The following is an 18,589-nucleotide window of genomic DNA, read 5'->3' as shown; positions in this document are numbered from 1 at the left end:
CATTCAACTCCCAGCTATTCGCTACTTTGCTCATTTCATCACCAAGTGCGTTCTTGCTAGACAAAATGCAAATAAGTTATCTATCCAAGATTTAGCTTTCCTAGCTGCTGCATTGCAAGGTGATAGGACTTATAACTTGGGTGCTTTGATAGCCTTTAGACTTGCTACTAACCGTGAGAAGGGAGGAATTTGTGGAGGTCTCATCGCCTCTCGTTTATTAGCTATGCATGGTGTAGAACCTCACCCTCTTGATGTTCAGCTCTCTGTAGAGAAACTCGATATTGTTTCAATGATAAAACATGACTTTGTTTCTAACCAATCTAATCTGAGTAACCTGTCTTATGAGATAACATTTTACAAGAAAAATTGGAGAACAACTAAAAGAACTGAAAAACTAGTAGGATTGCCTGCACCTGCTTTGTTTAACCTTGCTTCCAGGGAAAATTGGTCGGTCACGGAAGAGGAACTAAATGCATACATAGAGGGGGATGGCCATCATGCAAGGGACAACGCGGAGGAGGCCGAGGAACACCTCGACTTGTCTTCTAATGCAGCGAGCTCTTCACATCAACATTTTGGGAATGTTGAGCCTTCACCCTTTTCTTCTGCACATGGACCTTATTATGACTACACCATGTACGATCACCGGCGTGGAACCCTGACCCTCGCTGGGGTTGATCTCCACTTAGGCCAAAAGCCTAAGCTTGGGGGGAGGTATACCGGCATCACTCATTCATTGCATATTACAATTGCTGGATACTTGTACATACTTGTTTAGCTTCTTAAAGTGGTTTTCTAATAAGAGGAAGATGATATTTGGGGAAGTGCTGATTGAAAACAGATTCTGGACTGATACCAAAAATATTCTCAAAAACAGCCAGAACGTTATTTTGCAAAGACAATTTGTGTGCATGTTCCCCATGTTGTTATCTAACTTTCATTAGTTGAACACTTTTCGAGCTGGGCAGCGGAAGAATTTTTTAAAAATCGATTACTGTACTGCTGTCAAGTTTGACGAATTTCTGCTGCTTTGTGTTTATGTGACTCTTTTAGTTTTCATTTTCTTGTTTTTGCTTTGTTTCTTTCCTAAAACACAAAGAGACCAAAAATATTTCTGTTGTTTCTCTTTACCATTTGTTTATTTTGGTTTCTTGTTCCTATTTTTCTTTATTTGCTATCGTTGGTTTGCTATAAGAAAATCCAAAAATATTTTGCTTTGTTTGCTTGTTTCCTTTTGTTCTTGTTTCCAATTCGAAAACACCAAAAATATTTGTTGTTCTTCTTTGGTTTTGTAAAGTTCACTATGGAGTTCAACGGTCTTCGCTGGCTGGAGCTTGGCTTTCATTTCATATTATTCAAGCTACACAAGTGAAAGGCAATAATGACGATCTACGACAATTCGACTGTGGTGAGAGGCTGGTATGAACTCTATTTGTTTTTATTTTTGTACATATACTCATCCATGTGAGCATGCTTAGTTGGTTCATGTGAGGTATATGTCATTTAAGAAAGTCTAGTAGTTCATGATCTCTCATGTTTAGCTCCAATTTATTAATATGAGTAGCATATCATAAATATTTGCTTGCATTGCTTTATTCATAGATAGGTATGACATTGTGGTATCCTCCTCTGAATAATTCACTTGAATCAACTTGGCACATGCTCACGCATGCATATGACTGAACAAAAGTCAATTAAGCCTCGATGATTTACTTTGCCTCAGAGTTCTTGTATCACTTTTATGCCTCCGTTAATTTATTTTGTCGCAAGCATGATTATGACAGTTACTGCTCTCTTGATTGTCGCTTCTCAGTCTATTGCTAGCCTTCACTTGTACTGAGCGGGAACGCTGCTCGTGCTTCCAAACCCCTGAAAACCAAGTTATTCCAGAGTGTCCACCATAAATACCTATGCATGGCATTTCAAACCATTCCAAGTAAATTCTCATGTGCTACCTTTAAACCTTCAAAATGCTTCTCAATTTGTGTTGATGTTTTATAGCTCATGAGGAAGTATGTGGTGTTTATCTTTCGACCTTGTCATGTACTCCTGACATACTTTCATCCATGGACTAGTGGCACATCCGCTTATCCAATAATTTTGCAAAAAGAGCTGGCAACGGGGTTCCCAGCCCCAATTAATTAACTTTCATCAATAATTCTCTTCGCATGTTTTGCCCTGATTTATCAATAAGCAACTTAATTTGCAAATAGACACTCCTCCATGGTATGTGAATGTTGGAAGGCACCCGAGGATTCTGTTAGCCATGGCTTGTGTAAGCAAAGGTTGGGGGGAGTGTCATCCATAATGAAACTAAAATATATGTGTAAACAAAAGAGAAGAGGGATGATTTACCTTGCTGGTAGGAATAACGTCCTTCATGGGAGCCGCTCTTGGAAGTCTGGTTGACGAGGTAGTTAGAGTGCCCGCTACCATTCGTTGACAACAACAAACACCTCTCAAAATAATTTTACTCCTGTTTTAAAAATGAAAAGCTCTAGCACATGTTAATCCCTGCTTCCCTCTGTGAAGGGTCAATCTTTTACTTTTACATTGAGTCTCCATCCTTTCTTTGAGAACCTTCTTGAGAGCACAGTTGTCATTCTTAGTATAATATGCTTGTCCCAAAATGTGATTAACTGTGGTATAACTTTGATGCTTTTATCTTTGATAATCTCTACTTCCAGTCTTCCCATGAACTTCAAAGGTGCCCGAGCATTTATGTTTTGCTGTACAAATACAGGCAAGCGAGATACCACTTTATCATATCCTTCTATGATTCATGATTCATGATGCTTATTATTAATTTGTTGGTACCTTTTCCATGATTGATATAGCTATTAGATGACTTTATTTGCATGTATCTTATTATGAGTTGCTTAAGTACTTGCCCATATCATGAGAATATTTACATCATATGAACACATGTGTTCGTGAAAGTTCTTTTATCGCACTCAGTTGTTAACTGAATTGCCTGAGGACAAGCAATAAGCTAAGATTGGGGGGAGTTGATACGTCCAAAACGTATCTACTTTCCCGAACACTTTTGCTATTGTTTTGCCTCTAATTTGTGTATTTTGGATACAACTAACACGGACTAACGCTGTTTTCAGCAGAATTGCCCTGGTGTCTCGTTTTTGTGCAGAAACTCAACTTTCAGGAAAATCCCCAGGATAAATTCCAATGGGCCTATTTTCACAGAAGAATAACGGAGCCAGAAGACCAGAAGGAGGGGGGCCACGAGGCAGCCACCCCACCATGCGGCGCGGCAGGCCCCTGGGCCACGCCAGCCTATGGTGGCGGCACCTCGGGCTGCCCCAGGTGTCTCCCTTTCGACTACTTAAAGGTTTCGACCTAAAAACGCACGGGGGTTAGACGAAATCGCCAGAAGACATCCAGAACACCGCCGCCATCGCGAAACTCCTTCTCGGGACCAGAAACTCCGTTCTGGCACTCCGCCGGGACGGGGAATTGGAGGAGATCATCGCCATCATCACCACCGACGCCTCTCCATCAACCAGCCATATTTCCCCCATCCATGTGTGAGTAATTCCCCCGCTGTAGGCTGAAGGGGATGGTAGGGATTGGATGAGATTGGTCATGTAATAGCATAAGATTGTTAGGGCATAGTGCCTAGTGTCCGTAATTGGTACTTTTATGATATTGTTGCAACTTGTTATGCTTAATGCTTGTCACTAGGGCCCGAGTGCCATGATCTCAGATCTGAACATGTTATCAATTCATGATGATATTCATTGCTTTATGATCTTACCTGCAAGTTGTATACACGTATTGTTGTCCGGAACCCGAGGCCCCAAAGTGACAGAAATTGGGACAACCGAAGGGGAAGGCGGTGATATGAGGATCACATGTGTTCACGGAGTGTTAATGCTTTGCTCCGGTGCTCTATTAAAAGGAGTATCTTAATTTCCAGTAGATTCCCTAGAGGCCCGGCTGCCATCGGCTGGTAGTACAAAAGATGTTGTGCAAGTTTCTCATTGCGAGCACGTACGACTAAATATGGAACACATGCCTATTGATTGATTTGTACTTGGATACCGTTTTATTACTATCTGCAAATGCCCTACCTTGATTGTTACATGAGTTCTCTCATCCATGCAGCGCCCGTTCATCCATCTCTGTTCCTACAGTATTTTAATCCTGCTGTTTACTATAGTCACTACTGCTGTCTTTGTTACACTGCTGCTGATATTTCACTACTGCTTTTTTTTTTTTTGCGAAGATATTTCACTACTGCTACTGCTATAAAACTGTTACTACTGATAAACTCTTGCGAGCAAGTCTGTTTCCAGGTGCAGCTGAATTGACAACTCCGCTGTTAAGGCTTACAAATATTCTTTGGCTCCCCTTGTGTCGAATCAATAAATTGGGTTTTACTTCCCTCGAAGACTGTTGCGATCCCCTATACTTGTGGGTCATCAAGTAACATTATGTCTGCGATATTGTTGCTCAAGGTAAACTCAAGATATGCAAGATAAGTACTCATGCTAATCCTGCTGATATGATGACAAAGCCAGCTCCTGTATCCAATTTTGTGCTTTGCTCGAGCTAGCTTGGTTGGTATAACTGGCTAGCCCAAGTGGTTGTTGGCTCCAGAAAGTGTTTTTTTGTTGTTCAGGAGATTATTGAAGTTCATTCTACAAGATAGAATTTGTCTCAAGGTGGAGTTTGTTATATTGTGATCTTAATTCATATAGTAAAGGGAGGCTAACTTCTGACGAGCGGAGCGAGGTCCGTCGCCGGTAGGCATGGTACGGATCGTTGCCACCGCCTATATATACATCTTGTAAGCCGCCAGTTAGGGTTTATCAGATTATAAGATATCCCATGACGTTTGTAAACACTCCCCGATATAGTGAAGTTTTACTGGCTGGCGCCCGTGGTTTTTACCTCTCTTTGTTGGAGAGGGATTTCCACGTTAAAATCTTGTGTCCCCTGCGTGTGTTGTTGTTTCGTTCTTCGTTATTTGCTTGTCGCGTTTATAACATGGCATTTTCAAAAAGGCATTTCGTGTAAGTGTTAAGACAACCTTAATGTATGTGCACAACACTACCATTATATTGGATGGGGCTTAATTGATTAGTTTTTCCATTTTAGTATGGGTTATCTCAAAGAATTATGGGGATGTCGTGTCCTCGAAGCCGAGTCTTTAAAAAAGGGATCGACTTAACGCATACTGACATGCGTCCAACTGATAAATGTGTAACCTTCTTAAGTGGCTAACACTTAGCAGACAAAAGGGCGTTCTTACACGCCGGTGCTCTAACCGTGAACCAGCTTGCATTCCCTGTGGCATAATTAACTGTAAACTAGGTTACACCATGGTTGCTAAAACATGAACATGTATTAAAGGGACTAGTAAGTGGGCGTATGGTGGAGGTATCAAATCTTGAAGGTAGTATGTAAAACCTTTGCAGAGTGTCAAACTATTCGAAAATCTATGTACACGGTCCTCGACGAGTTGGGTTGGACATACTTACCATGCGTTTAGTTTTGGTTTTAGAATGGTTATAATAGAAATCAAGAATTTAGAACCGTACCACCCCGTGTGTTACGATGATGGTGATAAGATGGTGGACGTGGAGGATGAAAATACTATGTTCATGTTGCACATGAAATTTAATGGTTATGACCTAGTTGCTACTATAAGATGGTTTTACCAAACATGTTTTCAACTACGGTTATGAGTCGTAGAACCTCGGTATGGCGAGCAGTGCGACCGCGGTTGACCATAATGTTGATCGTTAATTGTTCTATGAACTTATTTTCGCACATTGTTCCTCCTTTGCGTGACTCCCATGTTTGTGGATATATGTTTGGAAGCATTTTGTATCTTCTAATAAGCATATTTTATCCAAAAAATTACTTCCTCGCTTTATTTTACTTTATACTTCTATTTCTACTAGAATCCTCATGAAATCGGCAAATATGTGTGGACGAGCTTGGTAAATACTAAAATACTAAAACTACTAATGGGAAACATAAGTACAAACATGATGCAAAATGCACATATCAACTGCCGCCACATCCATTTCCATGATCCACGAAGCTGCGCTCCCTCTAGCGCCCGGCCTCAACTACCGCCCCATTCCTTGCACCGAGCTGCAGCACGTAGCCCTCTTCCTCTTCACCATGGCCCCAACTACATCCTCCACATATGCTTCCTCGATGGCCACCGCCATGTCTCGTTCGTTCAACTATGTGTCTACAGCCCCGCATCATCTTGTCCTTCATTTTTGGCATCGTCTTCCATGCTTTGCCCAACCTCCACCACTCCCCGCATCAGCTGCGTCCTCTTGTAACACCCGGAATTTTGGCCTTCTTTAAAAAAAATCAGACAAAATATTTTGCCCTATTTCAAAATTGCATTGCAATTCTATGGCTTGTTCAATTGGGCCCCGCAAGAAACAAATAGCCCGTGCTTGCATCATGGTTGCAGTGGAGGTAGCTTCCTCTGCCCCTTCTTGCACCATGTCGGGCATACCAGCAGTAGTGGCCCTGCCACTTCCCCTACTGGCACCATCGCTTCTTTGGTTGGTCGGTCATTTTTTTCGCCTTTTGTTCTAGCATAGTTTGACTCATTTCTTTGCTTTTGGGCTGGTTTGACTGTAAATGGGCCAGAGGGGGCTGGAGACGATTGATCGATCCACCGTGTGCGAACGTACATGTCATATTGTCGTTTAATAATAAAAAATAATATAACTATGTAGTTGAAGGCATTGGTCTTTATTTCATATATATCTTGGAGTGACATTTGTGGGTTACTAGCTCTGTGGATGTTTAATTAACTTATATGGAAAGAATTTGTCATATATTTTTAAATACATAATTTAATGCCAAAATGTCTTATTATCACATGTCGTGGTTGTTATTAATTTGTGATGGCATCGACATGTATGGTTGACAGATGGGGTGTTACATATAGCTAAACACACAATTATGTAAGCCAAGCAAACCCCTATAGTTCAGGAGATTATTCAGATGTTTGTTTTGTAAAAACTATGGCCAACTCAGGAATGATTCATTATATTATGTAAGCACTTTACAGATAAAATATTTATCATATACTTGGTTGTCCAAGAACACCAATTTACTCGTGAAGACCAACTTAGAAAACAAACAGTCAAAAAAAAAAATGCGACATCAATGATCAATGCCATTCGATGTCATAGTTAGACAAACTAAACATACAAACATACATCCGATGATATTTATAATAGATAATGATCTGGTGGATCTTGATATTATATATTGAAGAGCAGCCCTTCTGGCCTTTGCACCCTAAGGTGTACCCGGCCCTTATTATTACAAAGTGTAAACAAAAAAGATAAACATGAAAATAAAAGGTAGTATGTAGCATATCACACATGATTGCTACACGCAACACAGTTGCGAGATTATTACAATATTTAATAGTCCACCAAATCTAGTACATCCTTGATTAAACTTAGTTAAACAAGGAATCCTGCACCGACAGCAGATTTTCCGGTAGGTCCACAAATTCCAGCATAGAGTGAGGTTCCGGTCTCTATGTCATATGCTTTAGCAATGGCCCCAGATTTCTCCAGTTTGTGCTCAACTTGTGCCCAATTGATGTTGCTAAATTTACCTTTATGGCCACATTCCACATATACCTGCCCCATTTAAAAGAAAACATAAAAGTTTATTATTAATTATAATTTTTAAAATAAATCACTGCCACATTTTTTATTCGGGGCACATTTTATTTCCACATCTGTTATGATGAGCTTATTTCACCATGTTTTTTTACGTTTTCTATTATCATCCCAGCTCTTTATATTTTCCTTTTTAGTATTTGTTTATTTGTTTATTTTTTGAAGAAGTTGAGTTGTTAGTAAAAGAGTGTGTATAATTGTGTGCTTACCCTCCCTCCAGCAGAATTTGTGGTGTCGGAAAAGGCAAGGAGCCATCCACATTCTACACCAGCTTTGTTTTTGGCGGAATACACCACAGCAGCCTTGACGACACCTTTGACGAACGTGCCTGACATGGCGAAACCATCCAAATTGCAAAGAGGGTTGGGGAAGTTTCTGACAACCTGTCCTGCAAATATCTTGCTAGCAATAATACTCAGGGGCCCCGTTGTTTGATTCTTCAAAGCACCTGCTAGCAGTTCCTGAGAGTTCAACGAGTGCTCAGCTTGCTTGGTGAGCTCATCTAAACTTGCTTTCTCCTCCAAACTGAGTTCCACATCCTTCTTCTCACACTGGATTGATGCCATTATCCTGCGTCAATCCCTAAATGTAACATATTAAATCAAGCCAGTACAGATGATTTTAAGATCCTAGATGGTTTTTGAATTACAAACTTTTTAAGATTAACCAAGGAAAGTAGACCTATATGGAGATTAATCTCGATTTTTGGGATTCCTTTCCATGTGTTTACATACCATGCATTCATACATATGTACGTTCCCCTTCTAATTCATGGAGTAAATAAAGTAATCCAACAAAAGTCAGCAGGAAGATATGGTTATGATAAGTAGTAATTTCATTACAAAGAAACTAAAATACAACTTAATGTTTATCCAAAATAATATGTACTATTCTTTTGTATATAATAATAATACTACTACTACTATAACCAATCAGTTTTAATCCTAGGAAAATCCATAACCATGATTAGGTCAGAAAAAAACTGATATAAGAAAACAAGCTACCTGTATAGAGCTAAAGAAAGTGGTGATTGAGTTCAGCGTAGGAGATATTGCATCTATCAGCGCAATGGGGTGAGTACATGAAGAAGCACCTGTTGGGTATTTATAGCATTAGAACCAATGGTAAAAATAGAATAATTCTTTATCCCCTCATCGTAAAAGAATTTCTGCTTATCGCATCTTCTCAAAAGTAAATTCCCTACCCAGCTGGATATCCACTAGAGACGTTTCGATTAAGAGTTGTCTACTTCTAATTGGAAAGCCTGAGATGGCTCCGGTTTTCTATAGTCTTCGTCGCCAGCCATTGACGGGTGATTATGTATGTAAAATGGTAGACAAACTCTTAAAAAATCTTTATAAGCTCAGAACGATACGTTTAAAGCTATAAGCCCTTAGTGGTTGTTTGGATAGCGAATATTAGCAATCAATTTTTTTTTGAAAAAGAGTTTTAAGAAGATTTTTAGGTAACCGGTTGTAGTAACAACTTTTCTGTTAAAAATAGGGTTACAGAAAATTAAGTTTGGAACAGGAAAGTGTTGGAACTAATCTTGTTATTAGGTCATGTTTAAGTTGTTTTGTTTTCAGTTATCCTTTGTCATCGCGAGTTACCGGCCGGAAAGGTGTGGCAGCATACACGCGGAAAGATGTGATCCCGTGTGTGTACAAGCTGATGGCACAGTGTAGGTAGGAAAAGTGCACGAAGTCTAGCTGTGAGGGTAAGTGTGTGTGCCAGCGAAATACTAGCTCTAGGAGTCACTGTAGGAACGGCTCGCTACGCCGATGGCCGAAAACCCTCAGAGTAACCATATTGGGTCAACGGCGTAGGCTACGCCGAGAGCGGCCCTTGGCATAGCTCCTCAGAAAATATCTACCTCGGTAGAGTCACGTGGACCGTTGGTGTAGACCCGACCCTCAGCGTAGCTGTGATACACCGATGGCCACCGTCGGCGTCTAGGCCCTCGGCGCAGACCACGCCGTCCCATCCGTTAAATTCATTTTTTTGTTAAAAAAATCATTTTTTTTCAATTTTAATTCAACCTTAATCTTATGTAAAATTATCCCTCATAGTCAAACTTCCTATCCGGGTCACCCATCCTCCACCCCTAGCATGCTTAACATCTTCGTTCCTTTTGGTTGAGCTTCAATCTTTTTCACGAAACATTGATGATAATACTAAAATCCTAAATTTCTACCAAAAACTAAAATCCTCCTCCTTTCATATTCACTACAGGAATCGGGGGATACGCTGACGGCCGGCTACCCTCGGCGTAGCCGCGCCTGGCCCTAGGCGTAGGCAAAGCAGATGGCAGCACTCGGCGTAGTCCCTCGGCAGAGACGGCCGTGCCGTCGGCGTAGGGCTGGCCGTTGGCGTATGTCTCCTACGCCGACGGTGCCACGCAGCCCTCGGCGTAGACGCCCTCGCCGGAGCGTGGCGACGCGCCGTCACCGTTGCCAGACGCCGACGACAATGCCCTCGGTATAGAGCACGACATGTTGTGCTGAGGGGCGCCCAGGCCATGCAGATGCCGACGGGCATGCCCTCGGCATAGAGCACACTGAGACAGCGACGTGGCGTGACGTTCGGCGACTAGGCCAGGGGCTATGCCGATGGAAATACCCTCGACATAGACTTGACCATATGGTCATGCCAAGGGTCTATGCCGATGGCATTGCCCTCGGCGTAGCCCTGGCCATTTTTTTTTTTGATTTAGCAGGTTCCACAGATGCAATTCAGTTCAGCAGGTTCCAATTCACCATAATTCAACCAAATTTGACCAAATTCACCATAATTCACCCAAATCACCAAAATCAACCAAAATAGCATATAATTCACATAATAGCATACATAGTGCACATAATAGCATACAAGAGGAGTGTCATGTCGTCCAAATACATAGTAGTAGCTAGCGCATAACCGGAATAGTAGTAGCAAGTGCACGCATACATAGTGTGAGCCGACTACATGAAGAACCCGGGGGGGTGTATCCGCCCTCATCGTTGGCGAAACGAGAAGCCCGGGTCTGAGGTTGCGCTCCAGTAGAAGCTGCAGAAGAACCAGCTGGAGAAGCACCGGGAGTACGACTAGGAGAAGTCGACGGAGAGGCACCAACAGAACGCCTAGGAGAAGTCGACGGAGAGGTACCCGCAGAGGCACTAGCAGAACACCCAAGAGACCGACCACCTCCATGAACCGGTGTGACCTCGCGCCCACCCGACGAGGCCTGGTTCCTGGAGCATCCCGTTCCCTACATGTTCCCTACATGTTAGCAACTTGCGAGACAAAGGAAAGCGGTAGCTACTGGTTTGGCAAAGAACCTACCGGTGTGGATCCATAGTAAGTCCTAGCGAAACTTGCCCTCGATGGCATGATAGGCAATTCCCCCTCCATGGGAACTGGATCCGGCCTCGGTGTACCAGTAGCCAAAGCAATCATCAGTACCTGCAAGATAGGTTACATGTCAGGCCTTGCAGAAATAAAGCATCAAACTGAGACTTGTCATCTACTTGCGAAAAGAAAGATTCAAACTTACTTCTACATATGCCATGTAGGTCGTATGATGCTTATTCTACTGCGCAGAGGCCTGCTGATACTCATCATGATAGGCTTCCATGGCCGCCTCGAATTCAGGCTACAATTTCAGAAACAAGGAATCTCATCAACACTTAGCCATGTAGGAATGAAAATCGTAAAGAGGATGAAAATGAGGAAATCTTACATCGTAGGCGGGTGGACGAGCAGGCCGGGGACGAGGCTGGGGGATGTCGGCGGTGAGGGTATGCTTGAGACGCGTGTAGCTCGTGGTTGGGGTAGGCTTGACCCCCTTATTCAGACGCTTACGCCCGCGCCCCGACAGGACCAACGACTCCTCGTCGGTCGGCATGCGCAAGGGGTCATCCACATACGGGTGACGAGACCTCACCATTGCCGTAGTACTGGGGCTGAGGCAATGCGGGATTGGGCTTCGTCTTCATCCGCATCATATCATATATCTCGAGATCATGAATCTCCACCCCAGGTGGTGCCTCGGCCAACTGCATCGCGAAAAGAAAGGTTATGCGTATCACAATTGTAACATGACGGGAAATGAAAGGAGGTCGTTCCATGTATATACATACCACTTTCCCCTTGTAGCGGTTAAAGTCGCGGTTTCCCTCGTAGTGTGTGCCACCGGTGCCTCGGTTCTCCATGTTACGCCTCAACACGGGTGCAAACTCCTCGTCCGTCTTGAGCCACCTCGCCCTAATCAACTCCTCCCATGTAGCTTTATGCGGCTCAGCCCACTCGGGACAAACCTGAAAATGCAATACTCAACTCAAGATAATCCAATGGAAACTTAGCGAGCAATGTAGAATCTCATTGACATTTTACTCACCGGCATGTACTCCTCAATGGTCATCGCCCATTCGTTCGTAGGCTCGTTACCGACATAGTACTCCTCTTGACCCTCTTACCCTTGTTAGACCAGAAGGCACTAGCGGAGGTGACCTTTTGGTTGTACCACTGGCTGCGGTGTCAACCTCTCACAAGCGAACGCAAAGTGAGACGCGCCCGCCTACCATCCTCCAGGTCCACACAATAGAAGCACTTCAATCATGCATAAATCAGTTGTGAAAATCATGAGTTAGCACATTACGGTCATCAACTATGAACGGTGTACGAGAAATATATGTCTTACCCAAAACTTGGTGGTCACAGCCTCAGCAGCTGTCGCGAAGCCTACGGCAAATGCATCCTCATAGTCCGCCCAAGTAGTGGCTAGCTTTGTCTCGCCACCGGGGACCGTTCTAAGGGGATTGTATCTGCTTGGCTAGAACTTCTTAATCAGAGCCCCAAGCAAGCTGTTAGGCAGGCGGGGGGGGGGGGGGGGGTCTCCTTTGGCCATGTCCAATTGCTGCAAATAAATCACACATAGTACACATACCAAATTGTTTATGACCAAGATGAAAATACATCTTCAAAATTGCTAAAGTAGTACACTTACTCATCGCCCAAAGGAATGGTAAGGGCCTTCTCATCATGGGTCTTAGGCTCCTTACTCGCCTCGGGGACTTTTGCTTCTCCACGAATCTTCAAGGGCTTCGGCGCAGCCCCATCCTCCATCCTCTCCAAGTCAGCCCTAGAGTCCGACTCGTGTGTAGATTCCGTCTCCATCTCCATCTCCGCACTAGACGGACCCTCTAGGAACAACTCAGGAGCGACGTCGCCAGAAGCGAAGGGTGGTGGGGAGAAGTCCATCTGTACCTCGCCGCCACCTCGTCATCCACCTCATCCTCCTTGTCCTCCACCTTGTCCTCCTCATCCTCCACCTCGCCCTCCATCGGTAACATCGGCGTAACGCGGATTGGGTTGCGTGGGTCTCTCACTCTATCTAGGCGCTCTAGGAACATTCCTCTTCACCTGCTGCATCATACTAAGCAAGCTCTCCGAGTCTGCCTTGCCGCTGCTCATATTGTTCAGTCACCTGCATTGAGAAAAAGAAAACAGTTAAGCACAAAGACATAATAAAATGAAGATACTAAGAATAAAAGGCATAATGCAATTAAGAAGCATGTTGACAAATAAAATGAAGATACTAAGAATAAAAAGCATAATGCAATTAAGAAGCATGTTGACAAATAAATACTAAGAATAAAAGGCATAATGCAATTAAGAAGCATGTTAAAAATAAATACTAAGAATAAAAGACCCTCACCAGCCGTCATCACTCCCACTCTCATACTCTGTCCCTTTCTCTTTATCTTTCTCTTTCTGTTTCTCTTTCTCACTATCACTATCACTATCTTTTGAGTACAAAGTTGAAGGTTCGATGGGTGGAGGCTCATCATAATTGTCATTCGGCTCATCATAGATATTTCCTTTAGATCAACCACTGACTCACCACGAGTTTCTGCATCGTTCCCGATGTCCTCTTTAACAAACGGTTCTAGCACAAAGTCCCCCAAGTCTTGTTCCTCTTGATAGAAAATTCCCTCGTATGTCACAGGGTCAATGTTGTTGTAACCATCCTCAGAGGGAATCGGTAGGTTACCATGTGGCGATACCTGGAAGACGACTTCCCAACCCTTGGGTTCCACTTTCAGTCATGGGTAGGGCAAATAATAAACGTGCTTGGCTTGGTGAGCCACAACAAAGACATCGGATCCTCTATAGGTGGTTGAAGGCCTAACTTGAACTAACCCAATGGACTTATCACTTCACTGTCCACCTATTGGTTCGAGCCAAAGACACTTGAACACGACGATATTGAGTTGTACGTTCGTACGATTGAATGTCAACTCGTATACACTCTGTAACCTTCCGTAGTAATCAAAGGCAGTGGCTCCTTTGGTGAAGACCCCAGTATTTATCGTTTTTGGATTCGCCCAGCCCTTCTGGTGCGTCTCTGTATGGAAGCGAAACCCATTCACATCATACTTATCATACTAGGTCACCTCACGGATACAACCTTGGGAAACACATTTCAACTCATCTGTCATATCAACGTTTCTCTCATGGCCCTACAAGTACATTTCAAATTTGTTTTGTGCATTAGTTACATGGAATAAGAGGGACAAGTCACATGTTGCAAGGTAAGATGACATGTTAGAAATTAATTTTTCCATGAACCATGACACGCAGTTTTTATTAATTCCGGGAGCACCCTCTTTCAGTAGAGCGTCCATCTCCGAGGGTTCGGTCAATTCATCATACGACCACATTTCATCCGTGAATTCGTTGAAAGGAGAAACTAAACATTAGACCGAGACGAGGTTAATAGCTGCAAAGTAATTTGTTCACCATTTTACCTTACGAATGGTACCACTTCCTTCATGTTCATAAGAACATATAGCATTATGCAATCCTTCACTTCGTTCTCCAATTTATATCTTGTTCCTTTACCAGCCTTGCCACCGGGGAATTGGAATAGTTCTAGCTTGGGGTCATTCTCGGGCACGTCGACATAATGAGATGTGCCATCGGAGTAAAGAAGCCTGGCGGAAAAATCATCTCCAAATTGCATAGCAACTCCGGCACTATTTCTTGTAGCTTTGAAATAACCTTGGGACATATCTGCTTAGCATAGAGCGTGCGGAAGAAATGGCTCAACTGCACAAACACCCGCCAGACTTTCTCGGGGATATACCCTCGGAGCATCACCGACATGAGCCGTTGAATCCATATATGATAGTCGTGACTCTCGAGCCTGGTGACTTTTCCCGTTGAAAGATTAACTCGCTTACTCATATTCAAACAATAACCATCAGGGAACATCACGACGTATTTGAGCCACCAGAATGCCTCCTTCTTTTCCATTGAATCAAGGCAGAAGTTGGCATGTGGATTGAACCAATTCTTTTGACGGCCAATAGCATGCTCCATGTGTAATTTCTCCCTATCACAGAGCATCTCAACATCGACTCTAAACTTGACATTATCCTTAGACTTCCCGGGAATGTTTAGCATGTGTGAAAGACGGACTCCGTGACATTCTTTACGGTGTGCATCACATCGATGTTATGGGGAAGTTCGAGGTGCTTGTAATACTCGAGCTTCGTTAAGGCCACCTCGTGAGTCCAGTTGTGCGTTACATCATATCCCTCAAATTAATGGCCAATTGGCTTCTCCGGAGGCACGAGAGCACATAGCTCGGCTTCAACAAGTGTACCATGAAACTTCGGCACATCGTTTTTTCATGCACAACTTTTCCCTTCTTGAAGTTCTTTTTGTCTTCTCTAAATGGATGCCTCCTTTTGAGGAACTGTCGATTCGTGTCAAACACAACATACTTGCGACCCTTCTGTAGCCAAAGGAACTCAAGCTCGTGCCTGCACACTGGGCATGGCCAGTTACCAGCTGTACACCATCCGCATGTTAGGGCGTACCCGGGCATGTCATGCATGGTATACTGCAACCAAACTTTCATGTAGAAGTTTATCTTCGATGCTCGGTCGTACGTCAATGTCCCGTGGTGCCAAGAGTGGTTCAAATCTTCCACAATCGGCTGCATGTAGACACTCAAATTCTTCCCCGGGTAATCAGGCCCTGGAATGATCAGCGGCAGAAACATGGTCTTCCTCGTCATTAGGACTTTGGGAGGGAGATTGAGCGGAATAACAAACATGGGCCAGCAACTATAATTGGTAGTCGACATACCATGTGGATTGAAGCCATCTGTTGCTATCACAATTCTGACATTCCGAGCCCCAGCTGCCTCAAGGGGGAATTTCTTATCGAAGTTCTTACATGCCTTACCATCGGATAGGTGTCCCAACTTCAACTGCTTGTTTTCATCCTCGAATCTCTTCCCATACTTGTGCCACATCATCTGTTTGGTTGTCTCCTCGTGCATGTAAAGCCGCTGGATTCTTTTTATAAATGGGACATATTGAAGAATCGACTTTGCGGTGCTTGACTGCCTCACCTGACCACCCATTCCCGTTACCTCTTCATACCTAGACTACTGATGAGACAGTACTTGTCCTCCGCAAACTATCTCCAAAATAGAACGCAGCCTTTCGTACATCAGTCTATCTTTTGATAATCCATGTTGAGGTCCTTCATCATTCTCCTCGTCTCGTGCAGGCTTTTAGGCAGACAATGACCTTTGGGAAATATGTTACCAGTTGTTTTCAGACTTGCTTCGAAGCCTCACGGGTGGTGTTGTACCGGGTCTTGTCGGCTAGACATTGGGAGATGACATCGAGCTGAGAAATCGCGGCGCCCTCGTACAAAGGCTTCTTAGCCGCGGAAATCATATCATAGAAGGCCTTCGCGGATGGCTCTGGTTCCTCCGGTTCTGGAGGTTCCTGTGGTTCTGGCGGCACCTCCAGTTCTGGAGGTGGCGACTCCGGGAAATAGGCATGGACGAGATCATCTAGAAAGTCTCTAATTCCATCGTACTCATTGCCATTGAGCCGCTGCCGCATCAACTCACCTCAGTCATGTTCGCGCTCATCAAAGTCGACTTGCGTGACGTACCAAGGCATATACTCATATTGCAGAAGGTGTCTATACATTTCATTCTTTCCACAACGGAGACGCTTCAGGCAGCGAACACAGGGGCAAAGTGCCCGAACCAGCCCCTTTGTACCCAGGCGGTGATATGAGGATCACATATGTTCACGGAGTGTTAATGCTTTGCTCCGGTGCTCTATTAAAAGGAGTACCTTAATTTCCAGTAGATTCCCTAGAGGCCCGGCTGCCAACGGCTGGTAGGACAAAAGATGTTGTGCAAGTTTCTCATTGCGAGCACGTACGACTAAATATGGAATACATGCCTATTGATTGATTAGTACTTGGATACCATTTTATTACTATCTGCAAATGCCCTACCTTGATTGTTACATGAGTTCTCTCATCCATGCAGCGCCCGTTCATCCATCCCTGTGCCTACAATATTTTAATCCTGCTGTTTACTATAATCACTACTGCTGTCTTTGTTACACTGTTGCTGATATTTCACTATCACTATCGCTATAAAGCTGTTACTACCGATAAACTCTTGCGAGCTAGTCCGTTTCCGAGTGCGGCTGAATTGACAACTCCGCTTGTTAAGGCTTAGAAATATTCTTTGGCTCCCCTTGTGTCGAATCAATAAATTGGGTTTTACTTCCCTCGAAGACTCGTTGTGACCCCCTATACTTGTGGGTCATCAAGACTATTTATCGGTGCCGTTGCTCGGGAGCATAGCTTTATTTGCAAGTTCACTTGGATTGATATTGTTCGCTGCAAATTCTCCATCATGGGTAAACCTCGCGATAGTAAAGTCGCCATATTACCATCCACTACAAGAAAAGGTACAACTTTGAGTACCTCTGCTGCTCTTGATTCACCATCTGTGATAAGTAAACTTGTTTGACCACCACAAGCTTCAAATGCTGGTACTTCTGCTGAATCTGAAAATTCCTCTTATAATTTTGATGATGCTTCTGTTGTGCTTGATAATGATGGTTCATTAGGATCTTTTCTAGATGCTACGATTGCTAGGTCTAGACAAATTGAAAGTACTGAAACTCCTAATGAAAATACTGCTACACTTTGTTAATACACCTGAGTCTGTTGAATACTCTAGTGATGATCTTGATGAAGATTATGTAGAACTTGATGATGATTTCATTGATAAATGCAATGCTACTACTGGTACAAGTAATATTAAAAAGCTTCTTGCACAACATATTGTTAGATATAAAGCTGTCTCCTGATCCTAAATTTGCCACATCTCCTATAAACATTAAGGATAAGGATTATGATTTTTCTCTTGATTTATCTCATATATCTATTGTTGAGAAAACACCTTTTTGTGGTACTGAAAAAGAAAGTGTCGTAGAACACATGATTGAGCTGTCTACTCTGAGTAGCTTGTTTTCTGATGATGTTAAGAATCGTACTTATTTCGTTGCTAAAAAATTTCCTTTCTCATTAAAGGATGATGCTAAAACTTGGTATAATAGTTTGCCGCCTGATTCTATTGATAGTCCAAGTGATTTGCTTGATGTTTTCTTTCGGAAATACTTTCCTGCTAGTGCTCAACATATTGCTTTGCAGAGAATTTATAATTTTGACCAGGAAGATGGAGAGAAATTGCCTGAGGCTTGGGCGAGATTTTGCTCTCTTATCAGAGCTCGGCCTGGACATGATTTGGAAAAGCATGATTTACTTGATATATTTTATAGTGGACTAACCATTGAGTCTAGGGCATACCTGGATAGTTGTGCTGGTTGTGTTTTCAGGAAAAAAACTCCAGACGACACTGAAGAATTATTGGCTAGAGTAGGACGAAATCATGATGATTGGACTACACCTGAACCAACCCCAACACCAATATCGAAGAAGAGGGGTATGATTAAATTAAATGATGAAGATATGAGGGAAGCCAAGAAATCTCTTAAAGAGAAGGGAATTAAATCCGA

The 18,589-nt window shown here is 43.2% G+C and overlaps 1 protein-coding gene across 1 annotated transcript; it reads right to left on the bottom strand.

Moving 5' to 3' along the window:
• Window positions 1-7,229: 7,229 nt before the first annotated feature.
• Window positions 7,230-8,763, bottom strand: LOC124666707 (jasmonate-induced protein homolog). The gene is made up of 3 exons (XM_047204039.1): window positions 8,702-8,763; window positions 7,907-8,279; window positions 7,230-7,655 (listed from the first exon to the last, which is right to left on the bottom strand). Exons 2-3 carry the CDS (start codon window positions 8,261-8,263, stop codon window positions 7,473-7,475), a joined length of 540 nt encoding a protein of 179 aa, XP_047059995.1. The 5' UTR covers window positions 8,264-8,279; window positions 8,702-8,763; the 3' UTR covers window positions 7,230-7,472.
• Between the last annotated feature and the right edge of the window lie 9,826 nt (window positions 8,764-18,589).

Source organism: Lolium rigidum, chromosome 6, assembly GCF_022539505.1.
Source record: "Lolium rigidum isolate FL_2022 chromosome 6, APGP_CSIRO_Lrig_0.1, whole genome shotgun sequence".
In the NCBI taxonomy this organism is placed as follows: domain Eukaryota; kingdom Viridiplantae; phylum Streptophyta; class Magnoliopsida; order Poales; family Poaceae; genus Lolium; species Lolium rigidum.
This window is presented reverse-complemented; position numbering and strand designations above follow the sequence as displayed.